General features: G+C 39.4%; 1 protein-coding gene across 8 annotated transcripts in view; it reads right to left on the reverse strand.

The window, feature by feature from the left end:
- Positions 1 to 23,029, reverse strand: part of dntt (deoxynucleotidyltransferase, terminal) — an 82,735-nt gene extending 59,706 nt beyond the window's left edge. For 4 of the 8 annotated variants that reach the window (XR_006407138.1, XM_044372988.1, XM_044372987.1 and 1 more), the window contains exons 1-4: positions 22,931 to 23,029; positions 19,653 to 19,827; positions 17,070 to 17,180; positions 813 to 983 (exon numbers count right to left, since the gene is read on the reverse strand). Coding sequence is in view for 7 of the 8 variants with exons in the window: in XM_044372988.1 (XP_044228923.1) it covers positions 813 to 983; positions 17,070 to 17,180; positions 19,653 to 19,736 (366 nt within the window). In the remaining variant the exon portion in view is untranslated. Of the gene's footprint in view, positions 1 to 812; positions 984 to 10,931; positions 11,032 to 17,069; positions 17,181 to 19,652; positions 19,828 to 21,238; positions 21,395 to 21,621; positions 21,834 to 22,930 lie in introns of those variants that run through there. The other 4 variants (XM_044372986.1, XM_044372984.1, XM_044372989.1 and 1 more) reach the window with 4 other exon arrangements.
- Positions 23,030 to 25,243: the final 2,214 nt, after the last annotated feature.

Raw genomic sequence — 25,243 nt, forward strand, 5'->3', positions numbered from 1 at the left:
CTGACTGTATTGCAGCTTCCATCCTCCATGAGGGAGGAAACTACAAACTTAAGAGCCACTTTTCAAGACTACAGGGGGTCAAGTGGTTGATACTCAAAAGATGGATTTTGGTTGAAATAGCTTGATTTACATTTCTGACAAATAGTGAATCATATCTTGAGCTTGAAGTGAAACTAAGTTATAAAGAGATTCAATTCTGGTATGATAATATTTTGTGTGATGACTGAGTTATGAGCTGTTTAACTTTCATTGTCTCATAAACTATATTACTATTTTGTACAGGAGTTAGTCACACAGTAATATAGGCCAATAAAGATCATGGTTTACTGCTACATTAAATGTCGATGCTGCTTGTTTTGTGTGTTTTAGTTTGTTTACTACAGATACTATCACATTTATTATAATGAGCATTTTTCAATGCATTTTTCAAAGTGATTAGCTTGACCTTCTTTCATTCCAAGCATCCACTGGTTTTAGATCATTTCACTACAGTGTGAAAATCAAATTCAAGAGACCTGAAAGTTGCATTAGAGAGGTAATCCATCCATTAATTATTTCCAAGCATGGACTGATCTATCTCCTTTGTGGATAATTCAGAGTTTGCTGCTAAAAAAGACTTTGCATTCACAAGCTGTTTTGTAAGAAAATCAAACCCAGACAACCAATGAGCTATTGTGTATTTTGTGAAATGATAACAAGAAAAATGTCTGTTGTAGTTTGTTTAGTATGGCTACTTACACTACTTTCAACACATAATACAGAGGAAAGCTTGCAAATGGTTGGCTGACAGCTGGACTGAAGCTGTGCTTTACCTCCATGACTGCCTTAGTGCGTTCTCCCAGGCAGGGCAGGTCTTGAATGGCCCCCATACACCGCACCTCCCAGGACAGACTCTTGAGGACAGACGCTGCTCTCCTGAAGGCCAGACACGAACCTTCATTCTCGTTGAATTCAGAGCTCTCAGCCAGCACTTCAAAAGCATCCTACAGGGAGAAGGAGGCAAGTATGGGTGAAGGGTGAGGAAAAAGAGATGGAAAATAAAATAATAATATAGCAGATATTAGACTGCAAAAATACTTTTCCACCAGAAAGGTAACAAGATGTGGGAAGATGCAGGAAACACCTAGAAACCCGTGGAAAGAAAGCAAGGCCAAGCAAAGATGTGTCAGGTGTGCATTCACGTGTGAGATGCAGTGACCCGTAGAGGAACCAGACAGGGAATGGAACTCCCTCCATTTCCTTCCTGCCTCCTCTATCACTCCTCTCTGTCTGTGTCTCTGTCCCTGTCACTGTACAGTAGGACCTGCTGCATGTTGATTCTCTTCTGGATGACTGGACAGAGACATTAGTGGCTAGCAAAACACCAGACAGGAACCTGTCATTTTCCACTTGTTCACTACAGGCTCCCCAGAGATGCAGCCATGGACTTTCCCTCTACAAAGGCAACATGTTCAAATGGGCTCCAGCCAGGATCATGAAAGGAATGAATAAAGGAATAGGTATACTAGAAAGCACTTAGAGAAAGAACAAGTCCACACAATCCTCTAACTTGAATTCTAAAGGAGTTTATTTTAACAATAGGGAGTGTTATGTTTTTAGCCTTGATGTGGATTCATATCAAAAAAGAAATACAGCCAGACAATCTTGTTGAATTTTGTAGAACACCTAAACTGTGGTCATGCTAGGATTTAGTACAAGAATAAACTATTCAAGTGAGTTGGACTCATGACCACTGAATTATGGATTTTCAAATTCATCATAATTGGTGAAATGCAAATGAAATGAAAATTTGTACAGTTGCTCTGAGTGGAGAGGTGCAAGAGTCCTCTAAATATAACTTTTACAAAATGCATTCAATAATTATGGAAAAAATAAGCCATAACTACAAGAAATTAGCAACTTGTTATGGTACATGGTACAGCATTTAAAAAAAAAAAATTGACAACTTTTTTCAGGGTTGTCCTAATCTGTCATGAACCAAATTTGGCAAAGAATTTGGATTAAATATTTGTATTAGGTCAGGTTAAAACATGTTTTCTTTTCTTATTAAAAAAATGAAATGGAGGAAAATCAGTGTGGATGGAAACGAGTTTGACCAAGGATTCAAGAATAAAAAGAATTTTAAGTCCCCCTTCACTCAAAAATATGTTTTTCTTCTCGGATGTTTGAGCTTCACTGTGCATAATGATGTATGTGCAGTTTGACAGTAATTTGACACTAGAAGGCTGTTTTGCATTCATCTGCAAGAAGCAGAAAGTTTCTCTGTGCTCATTGAAAATCCGATTTTAAGAGCTGGACCAATAGACATATATACGGGGGCCCTACATGTTGCTGCGAGGGTTAGTCAACATCGCCGCCATATTGGACCAGGCAAGACTGTTCTGTAAAAAAATACAAGTAAACAGGGGAGCAGCTGTTTTTCTGGATAAAAAGCACCATAACGTTTATATTTCTCAACTGAGGTAATTTTTAAATTCAAGGGTTTATGATCTCAGTGGAATAGAAAGATTTTGAGAAAGCTGTGATGTGATGTGTGCCATGCTAGCTTGGTGACAGATGCTGTACCCCATGAGCAGCGCTAATAAGAGTAAATAAGAGGCTAGAGGAGGCCAAGCCTCCCCAAAATGATTCAAGTAATTCACAAAAAGCTTTTTGCCATCATTTCATGAAATCTCAAGTGGCCCTTGAGTGTTGCACAGTATCAGTCTGTTCTGTTGTTTAGTACTAATATACATTGCTTTTCATCCCATATTTTCAAGAGGAAAAGGAAAGCCCTTCAGCTTTTTTTGTACTCCACATAGATCATAAACTCTTAAATATAAAAACAACTCACTGAAATCAGTTGAGAAATGTAAACCAAATGAAATGTAATAAAAGCTTCCCTTTTACTTGTATTTGTTTAGAGGCCAGTCTTGCCCAGTCCAATATGGCAGCGACATTGACAAACAATCTAGCGGCAAATACACCTTCTACGTATTTATGTCTACGGGCGGGCCTACGAGCATGATTTGTGACATCACAAATAGTTTGGAAGCCAATCCTGGTCCAATATTCAATTTACATAAGTGTGATGTGGAAACATGAAGTCTCCAGTGCACAAACAGTGAGAATAGACTTTACAGTGAAGTAGGAGACATCTTGTGTCCAGCAGTTAAACTTCTGAAATAAAATATATCTGCATATTATGGAATTTTTAATGATTTTTAATATTTAAGAGTAGATGCCATTTTAAGGATTTTACCATAGTGATTATACTTTTTTTGTTGAGAAAATATATCAGACACACATTATTGTTCCAAGCAGAATATTCTTATATTTGTTAATACATGCCTATAGGGGACCACCTCATATTTCAAAAGTTATTAGAATGTGAAAACGAGTGTGCCATATAAATGGCCACATGGTGGCACTATCCTCATCAAACCTTTAAGTCCAACTGAAGTCATATTTAATCATCTCTCTATGCTGCTTGGCTCCTTTCTGACTCAGCCGGTTGGGGGGGGGCATGTAAATGTCTTGCTTGATTGACATTAATTGATTTGATTGAAAGGCTGCCAGAGTGCTGGTGTTACACCAGATCGAAGACAAAGTAAACAAACTGCTGTAGTTACAAGTCATGTTGTGTCAACTCACAAACAGGGATATTGATGACCAAGCATCTACAGGTCCAAAGTTTTCAAGTATGTTTACATGCTGTTTAATGTAATGCAGCTAAGCAGCTAATTAGCTACCTAGTCCGCAAACTGACGTTAGCAGTGCACTTTTCCCCAGTGAATCAGTGTATTCATGTTTTTAAGCTCTTCCATTCCCCCCTTCCTACCATAGACCTATTTTTGTCTTTTTTAAGGGGTAGAAGGGGGATCTTTAGGGGGAGATAGCAGGTCAACAGTATATACCACATAGAAATGGTGTACATCATCTGAGAGCTGGGAACTTGAAGATTAAATTGAAATGCTCAGCAATGTGTGTCAAGTTTTTCTAGTCATAAATCTGTAGTAAACATTGTGTTTTGGTTAGGTGCCTATTCAAATTTTGAAAGTTTAGAGTACATAAGGGCTTGGAACATTACGATGGAAGTATATGATGGCCATTCACATGCTTATTATGTATAATAAGTTGTTGGAGCAATTTTTAGGTTGATACCATTTGTTATACAGATTTGGTGCAAAATTTTACCATTTTTGACCACTCGACAATTGATAAAAATGGTCAAACATCCCTCCAAAATGCCACATTAAGATACCAAGACCTTTTGGAACACCATAGAAAAATTCATGCTGTGGTTTGGTATCAAAAACTTTTGACATTTGGAGATTTCTGTAAGAATTGCATTTTTCAGCAATTGGATGGCAAACACTTCTGTTCTGGAAATTGCTCAGAATCCCCCTTATTGTAAATATACCTATGAAAGCCATACATCCCCTGAAAGCCCTAGGTCTATAGTTTGTGCGTGTAAAGTTTCATGAGGCTGTGATTACCCTAAAGGTCACAATAGGTCATTTTATATAGTGAGGTCAAGTTTCAAAAAATGGTCTCACTGCAATGCAGTGGCTACTATGGGGACACATGAATACAGTTGGGGTCATTGAATCCACAAGAGTCTCAGCTTTCCAGTCAGACCCAATTTATGCAATTCCAAGACTGTTTAGGGACCCCAGTATGCAGAGATATTCAAATACATCATTTTTAGAATAGGTGAAAATAACATTTATATTGCATGCAAAAACAAATGCATAGTTTTTGACCAAAGCTGCATGGGAGTAGCATAAAGTGGGCATGTCTGTAAAAGAGAGACTCATGGGTACCTATAGAACCCATTTTCATTCAGGTATCTTGAGGTGAGAGGTCAAGGGACCCCTTTGAAAATGGCCATGCCAGTTTTTCCCTCACCAAAATTTAGCCTAATGTTGGAGCGCTATTTAGCCCCCACCCCGACAAGCTATCATGGCATGGTTGGTATAACTTAGGTTGGTATGATGCCTTAGGTCTTCTAGTTTCATATGATACCAGAATCCTCACTCTAGCTTTGAAACTGAGCTTGCTACACCCTCCGAAAGACAGTAATGTCGGCTGAGGACGCCAGCATCCTTGGGGAGTTTAAGAGGTTAAATTAGACAAGAGGAAAGAGACTTGACCAGGAAAGCTAATGTGAGTTTTTGTGGCTCTTGTGTTGTGTTACAAGATGCTATCAGGCTCAGTGTGACCGTCTGCTCTGCCTATGAACGCCGTATTATTGCTTTATTCAAGATTTGATTTGGTGTATTAAAATAAGGACCCCAGCTATGTAGGCAGATAACAGAACATTTGTTGAATTTATTGAATCAATGAAAAACTAGGAGGAGCCATCATGAAAAAGAAAGAATTTAAAATATAAATTTCTCCCTTTTGGTCTCTGATATTTTTCTCAAGGGAGAACATAGGCCAAATGATTTACAGAGCAGATATGTATGCTGTAGAAGACCAAAACAATGCATTTTCAGTTGGATTTTAATCTTTTATTCCTTTAGTCCTATGTTGGGTAATTTTTGAGATATTCTGCTAACTAAAAGTAACTTTCAGAAAAACAGACTAAATGATTCAATGATAAAACATCAAAACCATTGGCAAGCAATGGATTAGCAATGGATTGTTATTGCACTTAAAGCGATTAAAATGAGAAGTACACTTCACGAAACAATGTCAGTGTCACACTTCCCAGTGTTGGCACACAGCTGTACGTTTGGCACTGTGTTCAGCTGGACTATTTGACAGTTGGTGTCACTGCATAACTGATACTGTTGCGGAACCAAGTGGAGAAAAACATGTCACAACAGGAGAGTTGAATCATCAGTATAGTTATTTAGTTAAACAGGTAATATTTGTTTGTGGGCTATGACCAAACATTTCAAAATAAATTGCGGTGTCAATATCTCTGAGATGGAGCAGGCTGGTGCAGCGAGAAATAAAGAGCTGCAGGTGGGTTTTGTGGCTGTAATGTTTCTCCCATTATGTCTAATAAGCAGCCTGAAAATTTCTGCTAGTTATTGAAGCAAAAAGATGGAATTATATGAAATAAGATGCCAGGTGTACTTCTTCATATTCAGCCACCATGCAGCTTAAAAACCATCAAGAAAGACATTAACAATAAATGGTTGGAAAAACTACAGTATGTGAACATTTACGCCACCTACTCAAAAAAAGAATCATGTAGCACATAACATATAAAATTTCATGGAAGAGTGGCTTCATACAATTATCACATTTCAGTCATTTATAGAAGCATAACACAAAATGCTAATGTGTCGCTGCATGAAAATCCTTGGGGTATTGTTCTTGCCAAGACCCCTTAAGCATGTTGTGTTATGTGCTTCTTTAAATGAGGAAAATGTGATAATTGCAAATTGCATTGGGTTTTTGCATTGGGGTTCACATTTTTGATACGCTATGTCACTTTGTAGCTGATATTTGGTGTTTTGCTCTGTACACCTCCCACAAAAATGTATTATTATTAGCTTCAAAGAAGAAACTGTCTTGTCATTTGTCTTCTATTATAAAATCCAGTTTCATAGACCAACAATGCCGTCTTCCTACCTTCTTTATTATACTTATGCTACTGTCCATTTCCATATAACTACAATAATGTAAAACATAATGTTGGTGGTATTTTCATTCAGTTCATGCCATTTTAATTCAATTTTTCTAGAGGGTGTATTTATTTAAAGCCGCTGCCTTAGTTGATTTTTAACCATAAAGTGGAAAAAATCTCAAAAAAACCTTACCCTACAGACTACCAGCTAGCAGCTTAGGAAGCAATTGCATTTTCCCACTGCGTCAACAATAGTGCACTCATAGACTAGACAGTTTTGTGGCATGCTCTTGTTGTAATTACTGAAACATGGCCACTGTGTGTTGCTGTACTCAATATAAGGTTGCAATGAAGAAATGCACTCCTGCATACACAGTGCTCTCTTCAAGTTGCTTCATTTCTAAAGCTCAGCTGCAGATAACACAACATACATTTGTAGCAAAAAAGAGCAACATGGGCATTTCAATGGAGTCCTTATTTTCCACCACTTGTCATATGTTCAAATTGTCTTTTTAACTTTCACTTATTATCACTTATTTTTTTAATCCTGGTTTGCTCCACTGACATCTGAAAAATAACATAGGTCTACTTTGTTTTGATGTTTGACTCGCTGCCACTCTTATATCTATGTAGCGTTTTATGCCGGGCTGGTGTTCTTGTGTGAACTCATGAGCAAGGAGTGGCTGGACTTATATGAGGTGTCAGTAGGAATAATGAGAACTCTTTCATACACCTTCCAACAGAGCTGCAGACATGGGCCTGACACCTTGTCTACCCTGGACAGCCATTTTAGCCCTGTTTTTTTACAGATTTCCATCTTATTAAAAAGATACACTTCCATTTTAACCAATCCTGCTGTCTTCACCTGCCATGTTTTTTCACACATAACTGAACATAATTTTTGGGGGGCTTTTCAGTGCAGTATATACCTAAGCTGAACAGATTCATTGTAGTCACTGACAGAGGGAGCAGCTGCTGCCGACATGCTGGTTTTGCTATGCTGCTGGAGTAGACAATGTTTGACTGTCATTGGAAAAGAAAACAGGCAACTGAGTGTGTTGGACCTTCTCTAAAACCTCAGATAGCACAAGGACTGCAGGAATTGGTTGGTAATCTCTCATGACATTTGGGTCAGCATTTCATATTATGCTAACTCTAGCATGCTGCTACTCTGCCCTTTATGTAATGCATGAATCAGTAATGTTTAAGAACAAGACACAATAATTGAAATAGATATCAGTGAAATACTATACAATACATATTGGAGGAGAAAAAGAGTAAAGCTGAAGAATTCCAAATCCTGGACCTGGACCTTGATGCAGCCAAGTATGACCCTAGCTCAGGACAGACTTGGCCATATATATGCTGTGGTTCCTCTCCTCTGGCCAAGCCCCACTCTGAGGTCACTGCACCACCCGCAGTCTTGTGCAGACATGCAGCCTCAGGTCAGTGAACAGCAGACTTAAGTCCAGCTCACCCAGGAGACGCACTGACCCGTTTACTGCAGCACATGGAAAAGGAATGACCCTTTACATCCCAGCACGTACACACAAATACACACATACACACTTACACACACAAACACAGCGGGGCTCTCCTCACAGCATGCAATGAATAGGAGAAGCGAGCTCATAATTGGAGAGGTGAGAGGGCACATTTGTGTGCAGGGTGTGTTACAAGTAGTTTGTCTAGATGTGTTAGAGCTACAGTACGAGTGGGGTTCCTGCCTCTTCACAAGTAAGAACAACCACAGGGTCATTTGGTGATTGATTGATTTTCAAAAATACATATATCCCAAACACAAATGCCTGACACTGTGAGCCCAGGACAAGAATTCCCTTCTCTGCTCTATACTGACTGTAGATGTAAAACCTGAGAACTTGTGGAAATATCATGAGAGCACATAGAAAAACAGTGTAATCCGTACATAATGTTCATATGTTTATGTTCTAAATTTGGAGTCACATACAAACTAACACAGGTGTAAATCAGTGTTTAAACAATGTATTAACAGCTACAATACACTATTTGTTCTATGTATAGTATATTTCCAGTCTTTGTGCTAGGCTAGGCTGACGCAATCCTGGACTAATCTCTCTACTGAAATCACAGAGATTAAAATAGTATTGGTCCTCATATTTAAAGCTGCTCCAATTAATATTTTAATATTAACAATGGGTCAGATGACGATATATGTGTACTATGAAAGGAGTCACTCATAGTGACAAAACTACAAAGACTCTGCAATTCCCCTCAGCTCTCTGTAGAATTTTAGCATCTTTCAGCTTGTTTTGTTTTATAGACCGTAACTTTATTGTTTTGGTTCACTCTCAGTGCTCTCATCAATCTTGTTTCCAGTTGCACGCAGCAGGCAGCTGTTTGCTGTGAAAAGCTCTGTTACACCTACTATGCACCACCTGCCTTGTATCACGCTGCAGACAGAGAAGTTAGCGACTAGCTGGTGAACATAGTGGAGGATATAGCTGCTAAAAAGCCAGATTTTTTTCTCAGGAGTTAGTGAGATCAAAAACAGAGCTAAATTGAGAGTGAATATTGAACTTCACACACGACAAATGAATGCTAATCTTGCTCTGTGTCTGCTGGATGTGTAAAAAAGCAACTGTTTGCTAACACGGTCGGCGTATTACTTTATAATAGGTGAGTGTTGTGTTTCCAGTTTGTCGCGCTGCCCCAAAGTGACAAAAAAATAAATGTATAAGTTAGTACAATAAATAAATTAATTCTCAAAATGATGGTTTATTTTTTTAAATCTGATGTTATTGTCTTGATACTAATACAGCGTTTTAATTGCTTATTGGGTCTTGTTTCAAAATGTTCACCTTCAAGAAATGAGGGTCTCCTAAAATGAGTGGAACATTGGAAATAAGTGGAACACCCAAATGCCACACATAATTTCTCACCTTTCCAAAAACTGGATTTTAAGACCTTACACACACACACATACACACACACTCAAACGCTCTGCAGCCAGTCTGTCAACTGTCATGTTCACGTAGCAGCTGCATGGAGTCAGCGCTGCGGGCTCGAAAAACCACCCTGCATATGGATTCATCTAATTAATGAGAAGTTAAGGCTGGTAGGGGGACTTAGTGCGCAGGGACGTTGATATAGCACGCCGATTTACCCCCCACCACCGGATATCACGGACATGCCTGTAAGTCATGTTCACACAGCAGCCCGCCTCGCTGCATGCGCAAAAAGAAACCATGAAAGGAGGTCAGAGAACCCACTGAGAAGAGATTCAACACGATTAACAGCTAGGAGATGGATTTAATCTATCCCTTATCTAATTAATAAGTAGTGGACATAATTTGGATTTTCTTTTTTTCCATGTCATTTTAAGGTTTATCTCAAATAAAGAAAAGGAGTGTGTCTAATTTGTTTTTCTTACAATGGAGCAATTCAAAAGAAAGTTGAAGGCACTTTGATTTGAAATCTAACATTTGGGGATTTGATCTTGAAAACAATATGAAAACCTGAACACAGAGAGCAAAGGTAAATGTCTTGGGACAAGATACCTTTCTCCCAAAAAGTGAAGTTTGACCCTTTTCTGATCTTTATAGGTTTTTATCTTTTGGCTGTTTAAGTCATAAATATTAACTCCACCGGGTGATGTAGGGAATCAATTTGATTTGAGGTTCAGCGCTCCCATACCATCACCACCACCCTACCCCCACTCCCCGACTCCCCTACCCCACCCATCTCCTCCTCTGTGGTGCTTGTCCTATCAATACGTTGCAGGCCTTGTGCTGAAGGGAAACAAATTCATGATGTTTCTCTCACTGACTCTTTTTTTCCCTTCCCCTCATTAGTCTGGTACACTGTGTGTGTTTGTGTGTGTATATATATATATGTGTGTGTGTGTGTTGCCATCAGAGAAAAGGCATTCAGTGCTGCACGTCAATCAGCCTAGACACAAATGTCAATTTTTGTGTCTGCGTATGTCAGGCTTATGGTGAAATTATGACAGTAGAAGACTCAAAGCTAAGCAGATGAAAAAGAGAGGGTGTAGGCTTGACTTGTATGTGTGTACATGAACACTGATAGCTTGGATTTCCCAGTCACAGCAAGAGCAAGAAACAACAAGAGTGAGAGAAACACAGTAAGAATGGTTGGGGGGAGGGCATAACCAAAGGGCAGGGGGAAGTGATACCAGAGTGAAAGAGTGTGTGTGTTTTTTTTGGGGGGGGGGGGGGGGGGGGTTATAACAAAAGGGGCAGGGGGAACTGGACTGAAAGAATGTGAGGCAGGGATGGTGAGGGATAAAGAGGAAGCAGCGATGAATAAATCAGTAGTGCGTGGTTGTGGAATGAAGGGCCGCTTGCTGCCAGTGTGTGATTGACACCTCACTGGGGTGCTGCTGCTGAGATGATGCTCATCCTCTCTTCCTGATCCTGACGTCTCTCTGCACCACCTACATCCTCCTCCTTCACCAGCACACCCTGCTGAAATCATTGCGGGTTGTTACTTCTGACACTTTGTCTGTCCAACGGATCCCTCTAAGTATACAGTTGTATGTACATGCAGCATACACACCAAGATGCAATGTGTACACACACACACACACACACACACACACACACACACACAACACATACATATCATTTCAAGCCCTTGCTCCACTACATTTTATCATTTTTAAATAAATTGGTTAAAAAAATAAGCTTTTTTGGCAGTGGTGAAAATTGGTCAGTTTTATATGTTTATTCTTTGTCTTTGAGTATTTCTGCTAAAACAAGCAAACAATTCCATTTGAAATGTTACTTGTAAATAGAAACACGCTCACAAATCCTGATGTTGAACAATCGCACTGTGCCCACAGTGTACCTCGCCATCTATAAAGAAATAGTTCAACAACTTTCATATCAGAATTAGATGAGAAGATTGAAACCACTTTCGCCTGTGCGTTAAGAATGGAGCTAAAGCCTTAAAGAAGGGGGAAGCAGCTAGCGTCGCTTACTCCAAAGTTCAAAAATATGCCTAAAGCCCAATAATAAATACATTCTATCTTCTTTGTTTAATCTATACACAAATTACAAGTTGTGGTTTATGGGGAGTTACGTGCTGTAAGTATTTCTTGAGGAACAGCAGCAGTGACCTTAATAAACAAGATACAATGTGTTGATAGTGAGCTCTAGAAGTGAGCTAATCTTTATCATTTCTTTCCTCTAGTTCAATTCTTAATGCACAGACATGAGAGGGGTGTCAGTCTACTCATCTAATTCTCCACAAGAAAGCAAGTGTATTTCTCAAAATGTCCAGGTTACCCTCCTGAAATCCATTAGTTAATTCAATGTTTCCTTCATCTGTGAAACCTGTCCCTGTGTTTTCTATTCTTCTGTGTTTCTCAACTCCGACTCACCTCATTCCCTGGAGCTGGCCACGTTTAACTTTCAGTGAATGCTTTATGTTTTTGTAAACATTTAGTGATGATGCACGAAAAAATATTACATTGATGCTGGTGTGAAAGTCCAAGGGTTTGATTTTTTAGAAATTTCTCATTTCAGAGTGTCACCATGAATAAATAAATAAATAAGTCACAAATTAAATGAGACATTAAATATATAAATGTTGAATTTATTTGTGTATTTATTCATTCATGTATATATACACACACATTTGCATATTTATTTATTCATTCATGTATGAATTTATTTATTTACTTATTCATTTATTCACACATGTATTTATCCATTTATAATTTTATTCACATATATTTTCATTTATCCATAGTGTAACTTGCTGCAGCGACAGAACTAAATAAACTTCATCCATCAAAAGTCAGGGGGCAGTATTACAGTAGAGTATTACAGACCCAGCAGGATCTGGGATCGTGAATACAGCTTCATTAATTTCAATTTCTGTCAGTCAAGGCTGATATCATTCCAATTCGTTCAGTGAAGCCCTCAATCTGATCTAAAAAAAGCACAGGAATTGGCATTTGCCTCCATCTGTTCAGCTACAGCCAACCTATCTACCATTGTAGCACGCAAGATTTCATTAAGATCCACACTGGGTGCTGCCATCTTGAATTAGGCAAAAGCAGTAGATACAAGTTCAACCACCGGCCGCAGGGCAGAGTCTGTCCACTGACTTTTGATGGATGAAGTTGAAAGATGTTTTTATTTTGCTCGAGCAAGTCACAATATGGATAAATGAAAGTATATATAAATAAATAAATTATAAATAGATACATAAATAAATGTGTGAGTAAATGAATAAGTAAATAAATTATTGAATATATGAAATAATAAATAAATATACAAATGTGTAAATATATATATTAATGAACAAATACAGAAATAGATTTAACATTTATATATTTAATGTCTCATTTAATTTGTGATTTATTTATATACGGTGACAATTAAGCATTAAATTATAAAATCATATTTTTCCATTTATTTAAACATTTAATTATATAATTATTTTTGTATCTATATGTTTAGTTTCAGCCCTTTGAACCATCCATAGATGTGTATTCACTCTGCAGCCTGCATTATTCACTGCATTATAATGTGAAAGTCTACCACTAGGGGGCTCAAGAGTCCTCTGCTATCAATCATATTAGTAGAATCTGCATGAATAGGAAATTTATTCTGTAATATATGTTGAGTCTTGATTTTCGAGCTCAAATGCTGGATTGGTAGGGGCTTTTCTTTCTTTCTTTTCTTTGCAAATGATATAACCAAATACATAATACAAATAAATAAAACAAAAGACATCAGGACTTCAAGACCACACCGTTGTGGTTGCTAGGTGACAGTGGCACTGGTTAGCTATGGCACACAGTAGGACAGGTACTGTACCAGAAATATCACTCAGCCATTATACTGGACTGCTGTATGTTTGAGCCAGATAAGCAGCATGAAAAGAAGCCAGAGAATAATGTAGCCCCATCACAGTTACTCAACAAGTAACTGAATGATCATTTTATCCATGAAAGTACAGATATTTACCAATGTGGTTTTGTTTGCTGCAGGCCCCTAGTCAGGGTTTAGAAATGAGTGAGGTCCAGAATCTCTTCTTTTAATGGAGCTTATTTACTGCATTTCTGGACAAGCAAATGCCTGATGGGGATATCTATGCTGCTACCTATTTCACACGATCGAAAGGATGTAAAATGACTCCTGTTTTCCTGTCTATCCTGCTCCCCTCTGTGCTCCTCTTCTCTTCTGTCTGTTCCCCTCCTCTCTGTTCTCTGTGTGTTCCTCCTCTCTGTTCTTCTGTCGGTCCTGCTCTTCTCTGCTCTCTTCCTCTCTGTGCTCCTCCTCTGTTTTTCTGTCTGTCCTGCTCCTCTCTGTTCTCCTCATTTCTGTTCTTCTGTCTGTTCTCCTCCTCTGTTCTTCTGTTTTCCCTGCTCCTCTCTATTCTCCTCTGTTCTTTTCCCTCCGTTCTTCCCCTCTGTTCTCTTCCTCTATGTTCTCCTTCTCTCTGTGCTCCTCCTCTGTTCTTCTGAGTTTGTTTTTTTTTAACAAATAAATCTAGCATATTCTGCTCTCATCTTTTTGGCATTCATCCTCTCTTACTGCTCTGTCTCTCACTGTTCTGTGGGAGGAGGGACCAGGGAGCTTGATCAGACCTTACCGATTACATCATGTTATGTTGCTTGATGATCATTTTAAATGAAGGGTTTGAATTATTGGATGTAGTTATTATGAAAATACAGTAAGAGTAATACAATGATAACAAATAAAACAAAAATAGCAGAAAAAACACATTCTGAGTCTGCTATATGGCCATAGGTGCACATTTTAAATAATGAGCACCTAGTTTATTTTCCATGCTTTTAATTTCTGTAGTTGTTAGATTCCTTTATAAATTTGTGCATTTGAAAATGTGAAAGGCATTTCTTAAGCCAAATCATTTTATCAATGTAAAAAATATTAATTACAGAATTTCATTTGAGAAAACCAACTCTCAGCCCGGCCTCTCTCTCTTTGCTATTAATTAGTGTTTACATGTTAACTGGCTAGTTAGTTATTGTAGCCTCGAGCCAGCTAGCCTAAGTGAAATGCTGCATACTGTATCAACAATGATGCTCTAGTTAATGTTGTTAATGAAAACTTTCTTTTTTTTTTCAATGGAAAAAATTAACAAGGAGCAGACCTCTGTGACCTGATAGCTGGCTGCTGGGTGCTGCATACTGTATAATTCCTGGTTTGAGACAGTCTTAGAATTTTTAAACTCTACATCTGACTTGCTAATGTGTGAGAATGAACTATTGACAACATTCATGAAGGAGCAGCAGTAATCCATATTTGGACACTTTCCCACATTGTGACGACTGGTTGACGGCAAGATCACAAAACAAGTATTGTCAGCATAATTGCAAATCCAAGATTGTGAGTTTTCAATATCATTAAATGTGAATTTCGAAATACACAACCACCTCAATAAGTGAGAATTATCAAATCAGCATAAATTAATTAAAATGAATCAACAATCACTGAAATGGAGGAGATGATTACCAACCTTTTAAATTGCCACTGCTTCACAAAGACATGCAGAAAAACACATTGAGTGCAAAAAGACAGACAAAGACAATCACACATGTAAACATATGTACATACTGTACATATTTCCTAGTCTTGCCGCATCCTTAAAAGCTTTTTCATTAGATATGTATTCACAGTGATTACATCATTACTGTGATTTGCGAATAAGCAGACTGCAGGACAGATCAAGGACAGGTTTACCATTGTGGATCAATAGCTTACCCCTCATTAGCACTGCTACGTACAGTAGATCATATCCTGTCTTTTAGTTAGCTGTTGCCTTTTTTTTAAACTGACATTTGGTTTACAGTCGAAAGGCCGATGCAAGAACTTTAACTTTTAAATCTCAATCTGACTTAGATGTTTCAAGTAATTGCATTTTATCACGCTGTTTTACCTGTGGCTTTCTCAAGACCACATCTAGAACAACCTTTCTCTCTAATCAGAAAGTCTTCTTTGATGTGGCTTTACGTGGGGATAATGAGTTAATCATGGGGATAGAGAAACTGAGTGGGATTGCTAATTATGGAGTTAATGCTGTGGAAAGAAACAGGGGATAAGAAATTGAACAGCTGCCCTCCCCAGGTGAGACATGTGTGGGTGTGCACATCTGTATGTGTCTGTCCATGTGGATAAACGTGTGCGTGTGTGTGTGTGTGTATGTGTTTATAGTGCGTGAGAGTTTCAGCACACGCATGCAAGCACATGTTGGTGAATTTCTGTACACGTGTGTGTATGTTATGTACATTTGCCGTTACTGGGAACTAAAAAGTCATTATGAAGCAGATGCCTCACAGGCCCTCAGTAAGCTGTGCTTAATAGGTCTTACAGAAACTCATCAGCGGGTCTCCACACTCCCACACAAACACACACATAGGTTTGCCAATCACCTCACATTGATAGAGCACATTTTCAACCTCAGATTTCATATTCTGTGGCATCAAGCGAGTGCTTCCGAGACAGATAACAAAGAGGAAGATGGAAATTAATGAAATGGAAAGAGCACACCAAAGTGTGTATTTGCACATATCTCTTTTTCAGGAAGTTCTGATTGTTCCTTTAGGTCAGTAAGTAATTACGGTTTTCATTATGAATTAATTTGACAATTTTTTTATGATTAATTATTTTCTAGATTAATCATCAAGTCTATAAAATGTAAGAAAATAGTGAAAATGTCATCACAGTTTCCCATAGCTAGAGGTAACGTCTATAAATAACTTTTTTCTGATGAATAGTCCAAAATCTAAAAGTATTCAACTTATCATAAAATAAAACTGAAAAAAGCAGCAAAGCTTCATAATGACTGTTTAGCATTATTACTTAATAAATAATCAAACAAAAATGTTATTTTTTTTTGTGGATCAACTAATTATTTCAGCGCTGTGTTGCCAGGGTGATTTATTGTTTGTTTGTTCAGTTAATACAACTACATGAAACATGCATATGCTGCATTGTTCCTATTTTCTGACTAGTTTCAACATTTCCCTTTTCTTTCACAGTCATCTTCACCTGAGCCAATCAGCTGATTAACCACTTCTCCCTTCTTGCAATGTGAGAACCTGTGTGTCCTTCCTCAGCCGCTCCCACCCACCATATCCACCCCATCCACCCTGCCACACCGCCCACCAGATGGCAGAGGGGCAGATCCATCATTGCTCGTGAGGAGTGTCACATCCGTCGCCCATCTTGGCGTAGCGCGCGGCGCCTTAGGGCGTGTCCATGCCAGCCCCGTGCCAGGGATCGTGGGCATGTCAGCTGTCGCAACTCCAACGTGCCGCAGCTGCAGATGCTACTCATTTGCAGGTTAATGTATTTTGAGGGAGGTTTGTGTCAGAGCGCTGCTGAGTGAAGCAAGCCAGCCATCTAATTAGAGCAGAACAGATTAGGGGGCTTTTTACATCGCTAAGTCAGAGCGGAAGTCTCTGGTGGGCAAACATGTGAAAGTGCTGTTGTGTCCAGAATGAGGTTAGATAATAGTTCCTTACTGTAAAAATCTTGTTGTTGTTTTCTATAGTTGTCCGTCTCTGGCAGGCGTATTGAGAGACTGCGGCCACAGGAGTGGGTGTAGAACCTTCTGGCAATGTGGACAAGGTGTCCTGTGTACAAAAATAACCAGACACTGATAAACACACACATATATGTGCAGTCATATATCGTTTTAATTTCTGAGCCATTGCAAATTGTTGAGAGGCTAAATGTGTAAATGCGTGTAAGGCTATTCCTGACTAGCACAGAGCCAAGAGTTCAAATTGAATTACATAAAAATGTAGCCATTTGCCTTGGAGAAGTTATTTTTATGACTGTGTGTCTCCAGGGCAACAGGCTAATGACACTCATCTCACAGTCTGGTGGCATCCAAATCCATTACGCTACCTAACCCGTGGCATTACAAATCTGCTTGCCATCATCCAATTTGCCTCCTGTAAATTGCCTTTTCATTCTATGAAGAAATGGTTCCCCATTTGTAATATATGTGTCAAAAGGATTACCAATGTAATATTAATATTCTTGCAGACAATTAGATATCACAAAGGGAACATTGCGTCCATAAAATTACCCGTGGATTGGGTAGAAGAACGACACAGAGAGAGGGAGGATGAGGAGAAAGAGGAAGATGGAGAAATTGTCACCACACAGTGTTGACTGAGACCGATGCTGCAGGAGGAACAGGGGTGTCTCAAAAAGATAATGAAAAGAGCTAGTACCTCTCACACTGCTTGGCTGAATCAATCAGTAAGGGATTCAAAAAATGTTCATCATTTATTCTCTGCCAGGAGCCTTTCCCGTTGTCAAAAAAAAAAAAAAAAGAATAACTTTGAATATATTTCACGGCACAATTTTTCTGCCAATCAAAAGTAAAACTGCCTTAGAAACTCCCTGTGCTCCTCTAAATACAACAGGGGGTTCTCCATCACTTTTCCAGCTCTACTGCAGCTTGTTTAATCCAATATGGGATTGTGGGTCCATGGAGACAAACGTCTGTGCATCAGCATGCAGGGGTTGGTTTTCCCCATCTGGGCTCTGTTATTATACAGGCCTATAACTCTGTGGAAGTTAAAGCTCTTACACTGATCTCAGAGGCAGCGTATCCCCTCATGGCCTTCTCTCTTGTGTCCTCTCCACCTTTGCTGTATGGCTTACATGTAACTAAACTAATGTGTGCAGTCTACGTGCACATGCAGCTTCATTTCTCCACATACCATCTGCTGAGATGATAAGATACAGTAAGTGTTGCTGGACCTCGCCCACTCCTGTGCCCTCCTCCCCCCGTAGAGACACTCCAGGCCTGTTCCTGTCTCCATGTTAATGCCTGTCACGCAGGCAGAGAAGCGCACTCAGGTGGGTTAATGAAATCCTCTCGGGCCACTGAGCAGGGCAAAGGTCACCGAGGTCCCACCTCTTATGGGAAGCTGCTTGCCCCTGCACCCACGCACCTACACACTAAAATACAAACATCATTCTCAGAAGGCCAGCCCACCTGTCTCCTTACAGAGGAGCGATGGGAGACACATGTTCACAGGCCAAACTCTAAATCCATTCCCTGGCAATCACTTCAATTTTCATTCCTCATTCTCACCACCTCTCCATTTAAACAGGCTAAACAACCTCTCTGAAAGCCAAGAAGTAATGGAAAATATTACATTTCAATGGGTTTAATGCTTTAAATTCCTCCCTGACTTGGTGTAGAATATTTATGATAGTAAAACAGATTGCATTTCCAGACTATCAAGAAGAGCCGCAGGCAAATGTGCCCAAGAAGTAGCATGTTTGGGGAATATTTTATTTCTACATGGTAGCTCCTTAAATGGATTGATGGATGGATGCAGCCAACTAGAAGAGCACTACTGATGTGCCGCACTCACATGGCCATGTGGAAACAATACTAGAACAAGACAAAAGCATTTTGGGGGTATTTCATTTCATATGAAGGCACAAAAACGGCAAATGTCATCCTGACCGTTAATGCTGTCACAGGCTGTTAAGAGAAAACATAGACGGAGCCTGGCAAATGTGACTTCAGCAGTTGAGTGTTTTTTTCCTCTCCACTGTGGGAGCAGGCAACATATTTCTTTATTTTGGACTCATATGCTGCCAAGTCCTCGTAGTGTCATCCACAGGGGGAATATATGTGTGTGTGTTTTTCAGTTAGTAGGCTGCTCTGAGCCCTGACGTCCGGCTGATGGGTTTATTTGACACAATATGGGGGATGTTTCTGTTGCTATCAGCGAGGTGAAGTGTAGTAACATGAGCAGAGGATGAGGGAAGTTAGATGTGTCCTCTTTTTAAGAGCTCCCTGTCATTATAGATTTGCAGGGAGAGAAAGAAGTTGATGCATGCAATGTCTAAACACTCACACATACCTACATATATTTGCATCACTTGCATGAGAAAATATAAAATTATCTGTGGGTTCCCTCAAATCATCAAATACTGCATGGCTCTTGGGTTTGTTTTGTGGTAACACACTCAATGAAAAACTTCCTGTTTGGTCCATAGTGCCATCTAGTGCTTACACTATAGCTATCTAGATGCTAGATGGTTCTGTCTTATTTGTGACACACACAAACCTGAATGAGGTGTCTGGTCTCCACAGCAACAGGTCTCCCCGCTCCCATGCTGTCAGTGAACCAGCTAATGTCCAACACGTGCATTGTGGGTAGATTCTTCAGGCCACACCCTTTTAACCACACCCACAGGGATGAAGCTTCGCTGTCCTCTGACACTACGTGAGTGACCTCATCGCTGTAAAAGGAAGATGAGAACAGATGTCAGAAGGTTCCTTTTTTGGTTTTATTCAGTTCTGTCGAAGCTCAAGAATAGTGGCGAGCATTATTTATTATTATTATTCAGAGGTATGACGAGTTCAAGTTCCAGTTAATTTCATCTCTATAGGAACTACAGGAATCTATACAATTGCTTTCTTTGTGCTGGACAATAGGTTTTTAGAGAAAACACAACATGAGACTGAACCAAACAGTAACATTGTGAGCCATAAAACCAAAACAATGACCTCAAAGACACTAAAAAGCATAAGATTCATCACTCAAATTTTTCAAAGCCACTTTCCCCTTTCACATTCAAGTCGCAATGTGATCCATTGGTATTATAAATAATATTGATTGTTGCCGCTTTAAAGCGCCTGAAAACTTGGTTTCAAATATTAAGTATTTCTTTATAGAATTTATGAAAATGAAAAATAAGCAACAATTAACATTGAAGTTTTGATAAAAAGTAGGCCCTATTATTTATTACTTATTAAGAGTGAAGAAGTGAAATCAGAACTTCCAGGTTCTGTTCCAATAGTAAGAAAACATCATTAAAAATCCTGCAGACATTTGTAATAACGCAAATCATTTAGAATCCAGCCTTGAAACATGGCCTTTCTCAACCGTATGTCATGTGGCTCACTTAAACGACTGTTGTTTGTTCAATATTTTAAGCAGCCTTTAACGAATGTCATTTCCCATGAGCCCTAGACCCCCGCGAGTTAAATGTTGCAGCTTGAAAAAGGAGGCAAGCCCATTTGCAAGTTTTGAGATGGCAGAGATTACAGCTTTGTTGCAATGTTGCATGTACCCGCTCTGACATGCTGGTAAATTTTTTAAACGGGAGGTATAGTTTTTGCAAGTTCACAAAGTAATCATTGTTGAACTTCATTAAAATCACATAGACTTATTTAGCAATTTAGCAAGTGCTATAGTGGATGCCAACTTGTCTTAGAATATGGAAAGTAAACCATTGGAACACACTTATTTTTTTCAGAAAGACTGATGATGACTGTTGAATGAGACATTGCATTGAGTTACAGAGACCACAGAGGCTAGTTGGGACACAATGTCAGGACTTTGGCTCTCTATAGCTCAACTGATCTGCTTCACCAGAACAGTGTGGGTGTTATTTCATCAGATTTGACTGACAGTAGCCCAACAACTCAACCTCAACCCAACCCAACCAACTGCCACCAGATTTTGATTAAAATGTCATTAAATTCTGACTGGTGCACAGTGTGTTATCTTTTTCCCACCAAGGCCCACCTGCTTCAAACCAATGCGAAGAGCACAGACAAAAACACAAACATATAAATCTCTTTTCAGGGCCTTTAAGTAATTAAATGATCTTAATGCAAAACATAAGTAAACAAAAGCCTCAATACCATGTCTATGGATTAGTAGGATTTCCAGAACACCTTGAACGGTTTAATTGAAAGATCTCCTTCACTGCTGGATCTAACAAAACAAAAAAACATTCCTGTTGTAGAGTGGAGGTGTTCAAGTGAGGCTTTTGAATGCAGCTCAGCTCTCAGCATCATGGTCTTACTGGTGATGTTTGAGGATCAACACTGGGTGAACAGCAATCAGTACAGACCCTCATTGCCTCCCTTCACTGTTTGATAGCTGACTCATTCAACCAGTGCTTCCTACAGCTCCGCAGAGACTTTGTCAACAGACTTTTTTATCACGGCCTCCTTCCCTTCTGCTTCCTGCCACGGAGTATAACTACCATACCCAATCAGGGCACCCAGCCGTGCATAATTACCCTCAGCATGCTCCTCCTCTTCCTCTCTCCTGGGCGTGGGTAAATCGGTGGAACGACTCCTTAAGGAACATCCCAGCAGAGCTCAGGCTGAGGCCTAATTGGCCAAATCACTGGCGAAACTAATCCTCTATCTGCTTGGCATACCAGTCTGGCCACCAATGGTCCATTTTAAAGAAAAATAAATCCTTACCAGGACAAAGACATGAATAAAGAATTCACTTGCAGTGAACAGTCCAACCACCAGTCTGGCCCTTTGGTTTGATTCCCCTCTAAAAATCACACAGCATTGCTATGTGGGAACAAAACTGCGCATCACAGAAAAAAAACACTGTCTCCTCTTGCCATGTTTACCTAGATATAATCCATCCCTGAATTTGGATCCTTATCTTATGCGTAGCCTCACTGAATGTAAAATGGCAGATTGGCATGCAAATGAGCGAGAATGCAAGCCCAGCACCAGATTGTACTTCCCAGAATCAGTGGGACTCTGAGCCCAGACACAAGGACAGGCTAAAGTCAATGGGCTTTGATATGGAGAACTCTCTCGAGTCGTCTCTCTGCCCCGTTCCTGTCAGCAGCTCGCCTCCCATTCCTTCCAAAAGTGAAAACCAACAGGCAGATCAAAGACAGAGTATGTCCAGAACAGATTTTAACACCATGGCAAGGTTTCATCTGTTTGCCTTTTTACAGCTGCTCTCATGAGGCATCTTCACTGATATACATGATCACTGTACCCAAGAAGAGCATCTTAACTCCCCCATCCTACCAAGATAAACCACATGAGGAAGTGGCCAGTTACGTCACCAACAGTCTCTGTGCTATGAACTCCAACATGGCACCCCAAAGGGTTCAATGTTATACAAATAAACAAGACATTATGAAATCATATGAATGTGTGAAATATGTGGTGGTAATACATATTGTGTAAAATACATAAATGAATTTTGAAATCATTAAGTGTTTTTCTCCTCATTCTTACTTTCATTATAACAAAGTTTTAATGGAGTCCCTTTTTATCTCATTATATACATTTTTACTTGAAAATGCCCTTTTCAGAAGTTTAAATTATACACTCATTCCACAATGAATTTCACTTGAAGCTCAGTCACATGTCCGCCTGCATCTCCTAAACTCAACAACTGAAAATTTAGCCAGTTAGCACGTGTTAGCTAGAGCAACAACAACTCCATAGTAATTCTAAATAACAGCAGAGAAGAGGGAAAAAAGCAGACAGTCTTTCCCTGTAGTTACTCGAGCCAACAGGAGCCTGGTTCTTCACCTGGATGCTGAGTAATAATAAACAACTTACAAGGCGTGGTCGTCCCATTACAATTACAGCACGCAGCAGCAGAGCATGGATGTATTATAAGAGCTGGATACCGGACTAAAAATGGCGCCCATTCAGTCCTATAGGTATTGCTCGCCTGGCGCATACGCCAAAAAAGGTTTCTAGCTTCCGGGTTTGCTTCCGCGTTGTGCGGCCCACTGAATGTGCGTAGTAGTGTTTCCCCCGCTGGCCCCGCCCACGAGTTCCCGCTTGACCCATAGACTTTACATGGTGATGACGTCACGGATTTTTAAATCGCTTTTCTCGGCTTAAGGAAAGTTTTACAAATATAAAACCTCCATGAATCAAAAGTTCATAATAGAAAGAGTCATAATTGACGTTGTTTGCAGTTCGAGGTGTCCTGTCAACAGTTTTACAGACGTCTGTTTTACAATGTTGGTCTATGGGGAAAATCCTTTTTGGGCCGCAGTGGGATTTTTCGCTGCAATACCGCGAGTGGCCACTCTGAAAAACTGGCTGCGAGGCTGAGCGGCGACGCCCTATACAGCTCTTATTATACATACATCCATGCAGCAGAGCTACGCGTCCGCCATTTTGGACTGAAGGAACTTACAAAAGTACAACTCAGTTCTTTCTATCCTGTTGTCATATGCCTCTACTGAAATTGCCTGTGTTGTACAATGAAAAAATATTATAAATATGCATGCAAATATTTATTTATTTATTTATTTATTTATTAAATTTATGAAGAAAATCAAAGCAGAAATTTGTAAAATTAATTCAGAATTTAATTTATTAAACAACAAAAACTTTCAAAGCATGGGTCCAATTTTTCAGTGTTTCAGAGTGTTCCAAGTAGAAAACATAACATAACATAACATAACATAACATAACATAACATAACATAACTTTTTGCCCTGCTTCCCAGAGGAGCAAAAGGTTAGCAATGGACGGAAGCTAGAAAAATCCAGCACTCCAAAATGAATGTACACAAGACCACAGACCCATGTTTGAGAGTACTTTGTCTTAAAGAATCCCCTCTAAGAACATACATTCCTTAGAAGTTAGTGTAATAAAAGAGAAATTAATCTATTTGTCCTTTTACTGGGAACCCCATGCAGCCTGTCAAGGACCCCTGGTGATCTTCTGATCCCAGTTTGGGAGCCATTCTTCTAAACAACTCGATAACCACATTACGAAGTGGTTAAAATCAGGGATGTCACAAGAATCAATACAAAGATACCATAGATACATAGATACCAAATCAATGCCAGCGTTCTTAGTTATCAGTAGTATCAACAGCTCCATCTACAACTCAATGTTATTATTATAATACAGCCGGAGTGTGTTTGTTTAAATGCTGAAACACTTGAAGTGTCAGTCATACTTACAAGAATACAAACCAAAATGAGAGCACATAATCACACAGTTGTATTTGTTGTTACAGCATGCCATTTCATACAGTTCCTCTAATTTGAAATGACTTGAATTTTTTGGGCTGCTTTGCTTTCTACTTGAAGGCTACAGGCCAACATTTAATTTGTAACTCTTATTCTAATGCAGCCTGTATGCTTAAATAATGAAACATAAAGTTTCTGTTCAAATGTTAAGGTTTACAAAAAGAGTTTTACAAAACTCAAGAAAAAAAACAAGACTTTCAGACCAATTACTAGAAGTTCCAGCAGAACCACAAAAAGGAAAAATGAGCTGCGGTAGCATATGGTGAGAGGAGGAGACATACATACATAGTATGTCAAATACCAGGATGTCCTACTGCATCTGGTTGCATTTTGCAGTATGTAAGCCATGGATGTATGAAGAGAAGTGGATACAGCATTGGAGGCAGGGCTCCTTTCATTCCTATGGAAGTTGCTCAGTGGCGCACAAAGCCAAAAAAGTTTGACTTCCGGGTATAAAATTACCCGGATCTTCCGGGATCATGTGGCCCATAAAGCCAGGAACACCAGATACTTCCACCAGCCGAGCCGGCTAACTTCCATTTTAGCCCTCTGCTAACTTGAATGGGGTTAAAATAATTCAAGATGTTATTGGACCGAATGGATCAAATTCTGATGGTGAAACAAATCATTTTGCAGGGTTTGTGACACTCAAAAAAATGTATCCGCTGATCTTTCACAACACAGTTTGGCCACTATGTCAAACTGACCTTCAAGCCCGGCTTGATGCAAGCCAGCATGCTTTTCTGGCTTTTCCACATCCTCTTTACAGCAGTCACATCAACGTCACTTCGACTGAACCATGATGAAACCACAGATAGATGACAATGCATTGACAGTGCACTGACAGTGCAGTGACGGAAGCTGGTACAACAGT

This window comes from Thunnus albacares, chromosome 14 (assembly GCF_914725855.1).
Source record: "Thunnus albacares chromosome 14, fThuAlb1.1, whole genome shotgun sequence".
Lineage (NCBI taxonomy): Eukaryota > Metazoa > Chordata > Actinopteri > Scombriformes > Scombridae > Thunnus > Thunnus albacares.